General features: G+C 41.1%; 1 protein-coding gene across 1 annotated transcript in view; it reads left to right on the top strand.

The window, feature by feature from the left end:
* Positions 1-6,565, top strand: part of LOC128659913 (gastrula zinc finger protein XlCGF8.2DB-like) — a 120,878-nt gene extending 114,313 nt beyond the window's left edge. The window contains exon 3 of the mRNA XM_053713501.1: positions 1,124-6,565. Coding sequence (XP_053569476.1) covers positions 1,124-2,277 — 1,154 coding nt within the window. The 3' untranslated portion in view covers positions 2,278-6,565. The remainder of the gene's footprint in view (positions 1-1,123) is intronic.
* The last annotated feature ends 6,955 nt before the right edge of the window (positions 6,566-13,520 follow it).

Genomic DNA, 13,520 nt, shown 5'->3' with positions numbered 1-13,520 from the left:
ATAAACGCAAGGGGAAAAAAAGAAATGACAAATAAACCTGCAACCTTCTCTTGGAGTTAACTTAGTTTAGCAAACACAAGCAAGTGCTACTAACAGACCAGCTGGGTAACTCAGGTACAGTAAACTAAATATCTAGCACAGCAGAGCAACATCTGTTTCTGTGCTAGTGCCACACAGACAAGGCAATTAAAGAATACCTTAAAGTATTTTTAAATCATTTTTGAAAAAAAAGTTATTTTCAGTGTCCGGCCAAGGGCATCCTGAATTTTCGGTTTGGGTCCACAATTTTCATTTTGGTGCATCCCTAATATTTATATCTGCATCTTTTAAGTACATTTGTGTCAGTGACTGTTAAAAAGATGGAGCAACCTCCATTGTGCCGAGGAGGAGGGTAAAAAAATACTACTCCCCCCTCTGTCCTTTTAGACAGATCACGTCCAAAAACTGCCTAACCTCACCCCAGACCTAGTTCATTACTCAGAACACCTGCAACTACATCTTTCCCTGACCTCGCTCATGGAACACCCACAACTCCCCCAGTGTTCCCCACCCCAGAACCACCACTGATTTGTGTGTTTATTTTTACAGTGAGTATTATTAAACTAATAAAGTTTTTGGCTGTTTATATAAATAGAACCACAGCAGAAAGCTAAAGATTATCATAAGGTCACTGCTTCTTACCCCCTCAAAACATCTCACACTGATGATTAGTCTGTGATGATTAAGACATCATGTTCTCACCCAACTGGTTGAGCATGAGCCTGGCAGGGCTGTATGTGCAGTTGCTTGTGCAATGTTAAATGAGGATGGTAGATGCCACCTCTCTTGTCCAGAATACAGATGTACTTGTTCCCTGGCAGAGAACATTATCCACACGCACCTTGTTTAATGGGGTCTATAACTTGTTTTCATGAGTAATTTAGTTTACTAGGATGTAGCCATGTTTACATACTATGCCATGCTTTTTTAATTTGTGATTTACAGGTAAATAAATTATAGAAAATAAAAATAGAAAACTGAAGGCATTTTTTATTATAAAACATAATCTTTTTTTATTTAGATGTATTATATTATAAATGAATAAACATTCTAATTTTTCTTTATTTCATTTCTTTTCATGTAGACAAACACGTCAATATTTCATATCTATCCTTCACTACAGTCTTAGACACCAATGACTATTCACAAACTTTGGAGATATCACAGCAGAAATTTAAAGGAGATGGTGAATTGGCAGGAACTGGGCAGAAATCATTATGTACAGAGAGTAATTTAGTAATCAAACAAGAGGACAACATTTATGCCTTATCTAGTGAAATTATTTTCCCTGAGGATAAACCACACACATTTACAGAGTTTTCAAAACATATTAAAGAAAGGAAAAGTCTACAGTCTTGCCAAATGATTCATACAAAGGAGAAAAAAATTCAATGTACAGAGTGTGAAAAAAGCTTTAGATGGAAGTCTCGTCTACTAGAACACTACAGAATTCACACAGGTGAGAAACCATACACATGTACTAAGTGCGGCAAATGCTTTACACTAATGAATCATCTGAAATCTCATGGAAGGATTCACACAGGAGAAAAGCCTTTCACGTGTACAGAGTGTAAAAAAAGTTTTACACTAAAGAGTGATCTGAAAAAGCATGAAAGGATTCACACAGGGGAAAAGATTTTCACATGTACAGAGTGTGGAAAAAGTTTTACACAATTAAATAGTCTGAAAAGTCATGAAAGGATTCACACAGGAGAAAAGCCTTTCACGTGTACAGAGTGTAAAAAAAGTTTTACACAAAAGAGTGATCTGAAAAATCATGAAAGGATTCATACAGGGGAAAAGATTTTCACATGTACAGAGTGTGGAAAAAGTTTTACACAATTAGGTAGTCTGAAAAGTCATAAAAGGATTCACACAGGGGAAAAGCCTTTCACATGTACAGAGTGTGGAACAAGTTTTACAGAAAAGAGTACTCTGAAAACTCATGAAAGGTTTCACACAGGAGAAAAGCCTTTCACATGTACAGAGTGTGGAAAACGTTTTACACGAATGGCTTCTCTGAAAATGCATGAAAGGAGTCACACAGGGGAGAAGCCTTTCACATGTACAGAGTGTGGAAAACGTTTTACACAAGAGAGTCAACTGAAAAGTCATGAAAGGAGTCACACAGGGGAAAAGCCTTTCACATGTACAGAGTGTGGAAAAAGTTTTACATATATGAGTGCTCTGAAAACTCATGAAAGGATTCACAAGGGAAGAGACCTTTCACATGTTTAGAAAGTGGAAAAAAGTTTTTTTTATTGAAATCATGTATCACAAAACACCAAATATTTACACACAAATTAACTTTATAAACACAGTGTACAAACCTTTTTACAATTATCGTAAAGAGGACAAACTCGGGGACTTCCGGTGGGTGGCGTTCCAAGATGGCTGCACTCTTCTAAAGCTCTGAGACACCTCGAGAAAAAGAATCCTTATACAGCCTGAAACCTTAGCCATCTGCATATCTCTTGACAGCTACGTGTCTGAGAACCAAGGCAGATTGAGAACATATCATCTTCTCTCCCACGGGAGTCATATTAAGCAATAACTGCTGACTGGCATTGTGGCGGGCTCTCAAGCGCCACACTGTACATAGTACTCCTTTCAGTATTTGTTAATTTCTTTTCCGATGGAGGCAGAAAATCACGTTACTGCACAGTTACTTGCTATTTTCCTACCTAGATTTGAACGCTTATCCTATAACCTCAACACCTTGATTGGGGTGATTCAGACAACGGGGGGGGCCTACCTCAAAGATCCTGACCCTATGACTAAGCAAACTTGCTGCTCAGTACAAGATCTACAGCACCCACCTACCACAACTCTACAAAGGCCCCCTACACCGGATGATTTAACAAGCCTTTTTTCAGACTTGACCGAGAGATCACTATCATGTGGTGTGGAACGGGCTCAACTTCCACATGTCACGACTACCGTGAGCCTGGAGAGTCCAGGTAGAGCCTCTATAATAAGCACCCCAATGACGGGCATAACGATGGGAGCTGAGAGGCAGAGCATGGAAGCACTACTTATTCCTGAACTGCTGAGAGACTCACCCGCCGCGAAAGCTGTGTACTCTGCACTCAGAATTGCTGTCAGCTCTGCTGCGATTCCATATGAAGCATCTCCTGAGATTACGGCAATTACAGATGGCACGGCCATGCCCCCCCCCCCCAACGCGTGCAGGTGCTGGCAAGTGAATCACCTCTTCCATGCTCTCTTTTACACCGAGCAAGCTGGCTGTCTGAATGTGGTCCCCCAGAAGCACTCGGACTCTTTCGCACAGCAAGAGGCATCGGCTGATGTCTTTCTCCCTCGGGCTGGCCTACACGATATCATGGGGCACACCTTAAAACTTTGAACGCACGTAAATCCATGTTCAGGACAATTTTGAGTATGTGTAGTCCTGGTCTTCCCTACCTGTACTTTTATGCGCGAGGGGTTAGATAGTGTTTAAGTTGTTAATAAGAGTAACTTGCCGTTATTGTATTCCTATTTGTTGTTCTTTCACATTTATATGCTGTTTAATATGATGGATTGGTGCTCCTTATAGCTACATCTCTGCAGCTACACATTTTCAGTTACTTTCTGCTTGCTGTTCCCTCACATGCAGAGCCTTATCATATGCTGTGAAATGTCCTTTATTCCTGCATACATGTCAGATTGAAACCTTGCAATTACCCTCTGTACTTATGTTGTGTGTTACTGTTGTACATGTGGTTTATGTTTTGGTGGGTTTGTACTATTGCAGATCTGATTCTCCATTTGAATTTTCTCACTTGACTGATACCCTCTTGTGTTCATCCCACACATATAAACTGATGATGCTCAGAGATCCTGCTTCTCCTCACTGTCTATGTATCTCATATGTGGGTTAATATCTTGGCCTTTGACAGCAACATATTTTAACACAGCCCAATTCTGCAAAACCACCATTAGCCTGTATGAGAGTTGCACTCTGAGTGGTTGTTCTGTTTGTTTGATGACACTCTGAGTGCACCATTAAATACACCTGAGAGCCGCTCATAAACTAGCAACTCACTGCTTGAGAAGCCCCTGCACTTTGTTTTGTTACGTGTGTGTATTGTTTATTTTTTATTGTGTGCTGTGGGTCACATCATGGAGGGCTATTCATATTTATATTTACAGTTACATCTTTATGATACAAATTCCCTCTTTTAGTTAACTACCTGCTATTTATGCACAGACCTTCTACAGGACAACGACATGTGTTTAATAACTTCTTCATGTAAACATGACATAAGGGGACTGTAAATGCATCGCCCCAAAAGACCCATAAGAAAATGTTCTGGTTGTTATATGTACACTAATAGAAACAGCCCCTAGCTGACTCATATATATCAATATTACTACATGTATGCATATCCTTTGAGGCTCAGCTGACCTCTATAATGTTACAGCCCTATGTATCAACTGACTAAGGATCAAATAACTGTACGGGCTCAGATACTGATATATATTATGCACAATGCTCAGCAGCTTTGCATACCCACTTATACTTGCCTTATCTTTTCAAACAGGTGGATCTGCTAACTAGCAGGGGCTCTAATGTGTTTTAAATCTGACAGGGCTGTGTATGTATGGTTGCTACATTTTTGTTTGGTTTTGGTTGTTTGGTAGTTTTTATTGTTGACCACCTTGGAGGTACCGTGTACTGTAGTGGGGGATTTGCACTCACTTCTACTGGCACCACTACATTTATCACTTATTTTTCTTATTTAAGGAGTGATGTTCTTGCCCAACTGAGGCATAAATATCTGTTATCCATGACTTCACTACACTCGGTCATCCTTGACAGCACTGTGCTAGTGAGCTCACAGTATAACTTTCAAACAGCAGTGTACCCCCCATGTCACCCAACCTACAGTTTCGCTGTGGGGCACCCAACATCCATAAATTAATCCCACCCTGTAAATTTACTTGTTGAATGTTGTGAGGTACGGTTGTGTATGTGGTAACTAGAGTTTTATTATTTTAGAGTTGCATCCCAATTGGCAAAATTCAAATGAACATCAGTAAATCAAAAATTCCGAAATATCTGTATGTACTGCTGCAAAATAGTGTCTTGTTTTCAAAAGTTTCATTACTCTGCTATGGAAATCATCTGTATACCTTAACGGTCCCCGGTAACTTGGCCCACAATAAGTATTATACAGCACTTACAAAAGGAGCTACACACGATAGCTGCTATTCATTTACATCGCAATTTAGCTCTATTCCTGGGAATATGAAAGCTGTTTTCAGCTGACCTTTATCAAATCTATGGATTAATTAACGCATTAACATGTTTATTTTGTGACATTGGGTAGCAGATATATAAATAAATAACTAATCTATATATATAGATATATGAGGGGGACAGTATATTTGTTGTCAATTGGGATTGGGTTTAGAATTTATGTTTTAGTTTGGTTAAGATGTTTATTATAAAAGAAAATGAGAAACATGGGATACACATGGACTGATATCCTGCCAGCGTGATAAAGCTATTCTTACAGAACTTTTATATTTGGAACATTAACAAAAGACTTTTGCTTTGTAACAACTGTATGATTTTCATCTGTGTAAGATTGCACATGTTACACTGTATCCATGTTTCTTTAATAAAAAGAATTTATAAAAAAAAAAAAAAAAAAAAGAGGACAAACTCTATAAATGGAAGCATCAAAATGGATGTTATTGTAAATAATACTTTATAAATACCAGTTATAAAAGCCCCAGTTTGGAAGTGTTCTTCTGCTGTCCTTTGTTCCTCTATATATGTGCACCTCAGTTTCTCTCATATCAATGTGATAGAATCCAAACGCCACACTGGAATATACAGATCTGTCCTCATACTGACAGTTTACACAACCAGTCACCCCCACAGCACCCCCAGTGTTGTTTATTAATATGCCAGTGTTAGGAGTTGTACGTTTGATTTACATAGGGGAGAAAATAATTACATTTACAGAATAAAGGAGTCTTTATATGAATAGAGTGTTAGAGAATTACATAAACAAGAACATCAGTCTCAAATGATTGACATCTGGGAGATATATTTATTGTGCACATCATGTGGATAAACCTTTTCTTATAGCAATAGATGCTTAGCATTGTACATGTTATATACCAGAGGAATTACTGAGGGAAACTGATTTTATTTCATGAGACGCAATATCAGTAACCGGTACATACGTGATCATAATCAGTTTAATTTATATGGCTACTATAACCTACATGTATACTGGGTATGTAATATGTGTGTCATGTTCTGTAACTTGATATTATGGCTGTTAGATGTTTTCATGTTAGTTAGAAGCCACAAGAACTGATAATAGCACATACTGTATATATAAAGGGAACATTATATGTCTGATAAATCCCTTTGTATCAAGAGCACAAGTGTTAGGTATATTTATACCATTGTGTGCATATATCATGTAATGCTGCTTTTTACTATATAATGATATACAGTACAATGTTTTTTTTCATGCAAATAAAAAGTGATTGTAATCCAGATCAGTATTTCTCTTGTAAAGGTGTATCCAGTCCACGGGTTCATCCATTACTTGTGGGATATTCTCCTTCCCAACAGGAAGCTGCAAGAGGACACCCACAGCAGAGCTGTCTATATAGCTCCTCCCCTAACTGCCACCCCCAGTCATTCTCTTGCAGCTCTCGACAAGAAAGGAAGTATCAAGAGAGATGTGGTGACTTAGTGTAGTTTTTACCTTCAATCAAAAGTTTGTTATTTTTAAACGGTTCCGGCGTTGTACTGTTTTACTCTCAGGCAGAAATTGGAAGAAGAATTCTGCCTGGAGGTTTGATAATCTTAGCGGTTTGTAACTAAAGGTCCATTGCTGTTCTCACACATAACTGATGAGTATGGAGAGAAAACTTCAGTCAAAGTCTGCAGATTACCTGCTTTGAGGTATGTTTCCTTGATCCACTCTTATCTCTCTAATAGGTCCTTTTCTGTCTCCTTTGCTGGTGGCGACTCCTCTCCATTGCCTCTGTCTGTTGGACTACCCCAAGGCTCTGTTCTGGGTCCCCTACTCTTCTCTATTTATACATCCTCACTGGGTAAACTTATCAGTAGCTATGGCTTCAACTACCACCTCTATGCTTATGATACCCAGATCTACCTATCCACCCCTTCACTCTCTCCTTCTGTCCTTGCTCACATCAGTGTCTGCTTATCTGGCATTTCTTCTTGGATGGCCTCTCACCACCTAAAAATCAATATGTCCAAGACTGAGCTCCTTCTAATCCCCCCCCTCTAATTCTACCCCGGTTCCTAACTTTTCAATCACTGTTGGTGACACCACTATCTCCCCATCACCCCAAGTCCGTGTCCTAGGAGTTACACTTGACTCCAATCTGTCCTTCATACCCCACATCCAATTGCTCTCTTCCTCCTGTCGCAACCATCTACGCAATTTCTCCAAAATCCGTCCATTTCTGAGTGCTGAAACTACTAAACGGCTAATCCACTCCTTGGTAATCTCCCGACTTGACTACTGTAATAACCTACTAACTGGCCTCCCTCTCTCCCACCTCTCCCCTCTTCAATCCATCCTAAATGCCTCTGCTAGGCTAATCCACCTCTCCCGACGCTCTGTATCTGCTGCACCTCTCTGCGAGTCCCTTCACTGGCTACCCATCCACAGCAGAATTAAATTCAAAATTCTCATCCTGACCTACAAAGCCCTTACCAATGTAGCCCCCCCCCCTACCTGTCCTCACTCATCAAGAAATATACTCCAGCCCGCCCCCTAAGATCCAACAATGACCTGCTCCTTGCATCTTCTACCATCACCTCCTCCCATGCCAGGCTACAGGACTTCTCTTGTGCGGCACCAACCATCTGGAATGCACTTCCCAGAGCTGTTAGACTTTCCCCTAACCTTTCCTCCTTTAAATGCTCCCTAAAGACCTTTCTGTTCATGGAAGCCTATCTCTAAATCAGTAAAAAATGAATTCTACCTGCCTAACTGCTGCCCCATCTATCTCCACACTAACATCATTCTCACCTTTGCAGTCCCCACCTCCTGTTTCTCACCCTCCTACCATCTAGATTGCAAGTTCCCACGGGAACAGGGCCCTCAATTCCCCCTGTATTTGTTTTGTTAAACTTTGGTGTCTTTTATATTGTATTGTACTGTACTTTTATCTTTGTACCCATGGACAGCGCTGCAGAATCTGTTGGCACTTTATAAATAAAGAATAATAATAATAATGTTCAGTATATTTTTTTCTAGAGAGATAAGGTCTAGAAAATGCTGACAGTGCCTGGTATATTTAAGGTAAGCCTGATACAGTGATTTAACAATGACTGGGATCATGCTTGCAAAAAAGGGTAATATTCATGTTAATACTCATATTACTTAGTGTAAAAACGTTTGCATGGTTTATAGAAAAAAACATTTTTTTCTCTGAGGGTGATAAATCTTTATTTGGGGCCTAGTTTTCCACATGGCTAGCTAGATTACTCCTAGGAGTACTTTTTTAAGGCCCTCTGACTTTGAGTGCATGGTGGGAGGGGCCTATTTTTGCGCACTTTATGCGCAGTTGATATTCAGACTGAGACATCCAGCTTCCCTAAAGGAGTCCTCTGGCATCTAGGACCACTATTGAGGGTTTTTTCCTGCAAAAATCGTGTTTAAGGGCAGGTAGGAGCCACAGCAGAGCTGTGGCAGTGTGACTGTTTTTTAACGGTTTTATCGTTTTTCTAATCCAGTTTGGGGCCTAAGGGGTTAATCATCCATTTGCAATGCTGCTTTAGTCTCTTATACACACTGTAAAATTTCGTAGAGTTTACTACTTTTTAACACTGTTTTGCAGTTTATGTGGTAGTTTTTTTCTCTTAAAGGCACAGTACCGTTTTTGTTTAATTGCTTTTTCACATTTATTAAAGTGTTTTCCAAGCTTGCTGGTCTCATTACTAGTCTATTAAACATGTCTGACATAGAGGAAACTCCTTGTTCATTATGTTTAGAAGCCATTGTGGAACCCCCTCTTAGAATATGTACCAAATGCACTGACCTTTCTATAAGTTATAAAGACCATATTATGGGTTTTAAAGATTTATCACCAGAGGTTTCTCAGACTGACAAAAGGGAGGTTAAACCACCTAGCTCTCCCAATGTGTCAGAACCTATATCTCCCGCGCAAGTGACGCCAAGTACATCTGGCGCGTCCAATGCGTTTACCTTACAAGAAATGGCAGCAGTTATGAATCATACCCTCACAGAGGTATTGTCCAAACTGCCAGGGTTACAAGGAAAGCGAGACAGCTCTGGGGCTAGAACAAATACAGAGCTTTCTGACGCTTTAGTAGCTATGTCTGATATACCCTCACAATGTACAGAAGCCGAAGCAGGAGAGCTTCTATCTGTAGGTGACATTTCTGATTCAGGGAAGGCGTTACTTCAGTCTGACTCTGAAATTACAGCATTTAAGCTTGAACACCTCCGCTTGTTGCTCAGGGAGGTTTTAGCAACTCTGGATAACTGTGACACCATTCTAGTCCCAGAGAAATTGTGTAAAATGGACAAATACTTTGCAGTGCCTGTTTACACTGATGTTTTTCCAATCCCTAAGAGGTTTTCAGAAATTATTACGAAGGAATGGGATAGACCAGGTGTACCGTTCTCTCCCCCTCCTGCTTTTAAAAAGATGTTTCCCATAGATGCCGCTACAAGGGACTCGTGGCAGACGGTCCCTAAGGTGGAGGGAGCAGTCTCTACCCTAGCTAAGCGTACAACTATCCCCGTTGAGGACAGTTGTGCTTTCCTAGATCCAATGGATAAAAAATTAGAGGGTTTCCTTTAGAAAATCTTTATACAACAAGGTTTTATTATCCAGCCTTTTGCATGCATTGCCCCAGTCACTGCTGCAGCGGCTTTCTGGTTCGAGTCTCTTGAAGAGGCTCTACAGGTGGAGACCCCGTTTGATGATATCCTAGACAGGCTTAAAGCTCTTAAGTTAGCCAATTCATTTATTTCTGATGCCGTTTTTCATTTAACAAAGCTAACGGCTAAGAATTCAGGTTTTGCCATTCAGGCTCGTAGGGCGCTATCCTGGTCAGCTGACGTTACTTCAAAGTCTAAGCTTCTCAACATCCCCTTCAAAGGGCAGACCCTATTCGGGCCTGGACTGAAGGAGATCATTTCTGATATTACTGGAGGAAAAGGCCATGCCCTTCCCCAGGATAGGTCCAACAAATTAAGGACCAAACAGACTAATTTTCGTTCCTTTCGAAACTTCAAGAGTGGCGCAGCTTAAACTTCCTCTACTGCAAAACAAGAAGGAAATTTTGCACAGTCCAAGCCAGTCTGGAGACCTAACCAGGCTTGGAACAAGGGAAAGCAGGCCAAAAAAACTGCTGCTGCCTCTAAGACAGCATGAAGGAGTAGCGCCCAATCCGGGACCGGATCTAGTGGGGGGCAGACTTTCTCTCTTCGCCCAGGCTTGGGCAAGAGACGTCCAGGATCCCTGGGCTCTGGAGATTGTTTCCCAGGGATTTCAAAGCCTCATCTCCAAAGGGGAGATTTCATCTCTCACAATTATCTCACAATTATCTGCAAACCAGATAAAGAGAGAGGCATTCTTACGTTGTGTTCAAGACCATCTGGTTATGGGAGTGATCCACCCAGTTCCAAGGGAGGAACAGGGGCAAGGATTCTATTCAAATCTGTTTATAGTTCCCAAAAAAGAGGGAACTTTCAGACCAATCTTGGATCTCAAGATCCTAAACAAATTTCTCAGGGTCCCATCCTTCAAGATGGAGACTATTCGAACCATCCTACCTATGATCCAGGAGGGTCAATATATGACTACTGTGGAGTTAAAGGATGCTTATCTCCACATTCCGATACACAGAGATCATCATCGGTTTCTCAGGTTTGCCTTCCTAGACAGGCATTACCAGTTTGTGGCTCTTTCCTTCGGGTTAGCCACGGCACCAAGAATCTTTATGAAGGTTCTAGGGTCCCTACTGGTGGTTCTAAGGCCACGAGGCATAGCGGTGGCTACTTACCTAGACGACATTCTGATACAGACGTCGAATTTTCAAGTCGCCAAGTCGCCATACGGACATTGTTCTGGCATTCCTGAGGTCTCATGGGTGGAAGGTGAACGAAGGAAAGAGTTCTCTCTCCCCTCTCACAAGAGTTTCCTTCCTAGAACCTCTGATAGATTCAGTAGAAATGAAGATTTTTCTGACAGAGGTCAGGTTGTCAAAGCTTCTAACTTCCTGCCGTGCTCTTTATTCCACTTCTCAGCCATCGGTGGCTTAGTGTATGGAAGTAATCGGCTTAATGGTAGCAGCAATGGACATAGTTCCGTTTGCCCGCCTACATCTCAGACCACTGCAACTTTGCATGCTCAATCAGTGGAATGGGGATTACACAGATTTGCCCCTCTGCTAAATCTGGATCAAGAGACCAGGGATTCTCTTTTCTGGTGGCTATCTCGGGTCCATCTGTCCAGGGGAATGAGCTTCCGCAGGCCAGAATGGACTATAGTGACGACAGATGCCAGCCTTCTGGGCTGGGGTGCAGTCTGGAACTCCCTGAAGGCTCAGGGTTCGTGGTCTCAGGAGGAAGCCCTCCTTCTGATAAACATTCTGGAACTAAGAGTGATATTCAATGCTCTTCAGGCTTGGCCTCAGCTTGCTGCGGTCAGGTTCATCAGATTTCAGTCGGACAACATCACGACTGTAGCCTATATCAACCATCAGGGGGGTACAAGGAGCCCCCTGGCGATGTTGGAGGTTTCAAAGATATTTCTATGGGCAGAGGTTCACTCTTGCCATCTCTCAACTATCCATATCCCAGGAGTAGAGAACTGGGAGGCGGATTTCTTAAGTCGGCAGACTTTTCATCCAGGGGAGTGGGAACTCCATCCGGAGGTATTTGCCCAGTTGATTCAACTATGGGGCAAACCAGAACCGGATCTCATGGCGTTTCATCAGAATGCCAAGCTTCCTCGTTATGGGTCCAGGTCCAGGGATCCCAAGGCAGCAGTGATAGATGCTCTAGCAGCGCCCTGGTCCTTCAACCTGGCTTATGTGTTTCCACCGTTTCCTCTGCTCCCTCGTCTGATTGCCAAGATCAAGCAGGAGAGAGCTTCTGTGATTTTGATAGCTCCTGCGTGGCCACGCAGGACTTGGTATGCAGATCTGGTGGACATGTCATCCTTTCCACCATGGACTCTGCCGCTAAGGCAGGACCTTCTACTTCAAGGTCCCTTCAAACATCCAAATCTAATTTCTCTGCGTCTGACTGCTTGGAGATTGAACGCTTGATTCTATCAAAGCATGGTTTTTCCGAGTCGGTCATTGATACCTTAATTCAGGCTCAAAAGCCTGTCACCAGGGAAATCTATCATAAGATATAGTGTAAATATCTTCATTGGTGTGAATCCAAGGGTTACTCATGGAGTAAGGTCAGGATTCCTAGAATCTTATCCTTTCTCCAAGAGGGATTGGAGAAAGGATTGTCTGCTTGTTCCTTAAAGGGACAGATTTCTGCTCTGTCTATTCTTTTGCACAAACGTCTGGCTGAGGTTCTAGACGTTCAGGCGTTTTGTCAGGCTTTAGTTAGAATTAAACAAAGAAAAGCAAAAGTACTAATGACACTGCTGGGGTTTTAAAGATTAGGGTAGCCTGTTAATCTCTGGATTTATAGATAATATATACACAAATTTGTGTCTATAATCCTGGTTTGATTACAGCATGGCTGAGGTGCTGTGTACTAGTATAATGAAACACAAAAAGTCAATCCTAGGATTGATAGATTGTACACCTAAATAGCACTCTTCCCCTAATCAAGGGTGGCATGAATTGGATAGAGACTGGATATCTTGGGAGACGGAGTGCATAGGAATTTTAAAATATAACCTTTATTTGGTAATTTAAAACAAAAACACAAACACAATCCACATATATACAATGTTTAACAATTGTTTGTGTTGAGAATGCCTCCTAACATTTTTTAACTAGCAGGAAACTTGGTCTGTAATTTAAATAACAAAAGTAGTCGTATTTATAGCAAAGTTGGAAATCCCTGAATAGGGTTTAATCTAACACCGCTCACTTTTCGTTATTCTTAACCGGCACTTGCAGTAAGGCTTTGTTACAAGGATGCTAATATGGGGCTTGGGGATTTATATATAATATCCCAAATACCCAACAAATTATGACTATAAAGCTGTTAATCACTATGTTATTCCATGTTATACAGATGCAATTTGCAGTTTATCTGTACAAGCAAAGCAGATAGACGCTACCAATATATGTTAAGTTTGTAGTAGTGTCAGACTAAATTTTCTTAACCACCCTTGATTAGGGGAAGAGTGCTATTTAGGTGTACAATCTATCAATCCTAGCATTGACTTTTTGTGTTTAGTTAGAATTAAGCCTGTGTTTAAACCTGTTGCTCCGCCATGGAGTTTAAATTTAGTTCTTA

Source organism: Bombina bombina, chromosome 5, assembly GCF_027579735.1.
Source record: "Bombina bombina isolate aBomBom1 chromosome 5, aBomBom1.pri, whole genome shotgun sequence".
In the NCBI taxonomy this organism is placed as follows: Eukaryota; Metazoa; Chordata; class Amphibia; order Anura; family Bombinatoridae; genus Bombina; species Bombina bombina.
This window is presented reverse-complemented; position numbering and strand designations above follow the sequence as displayed.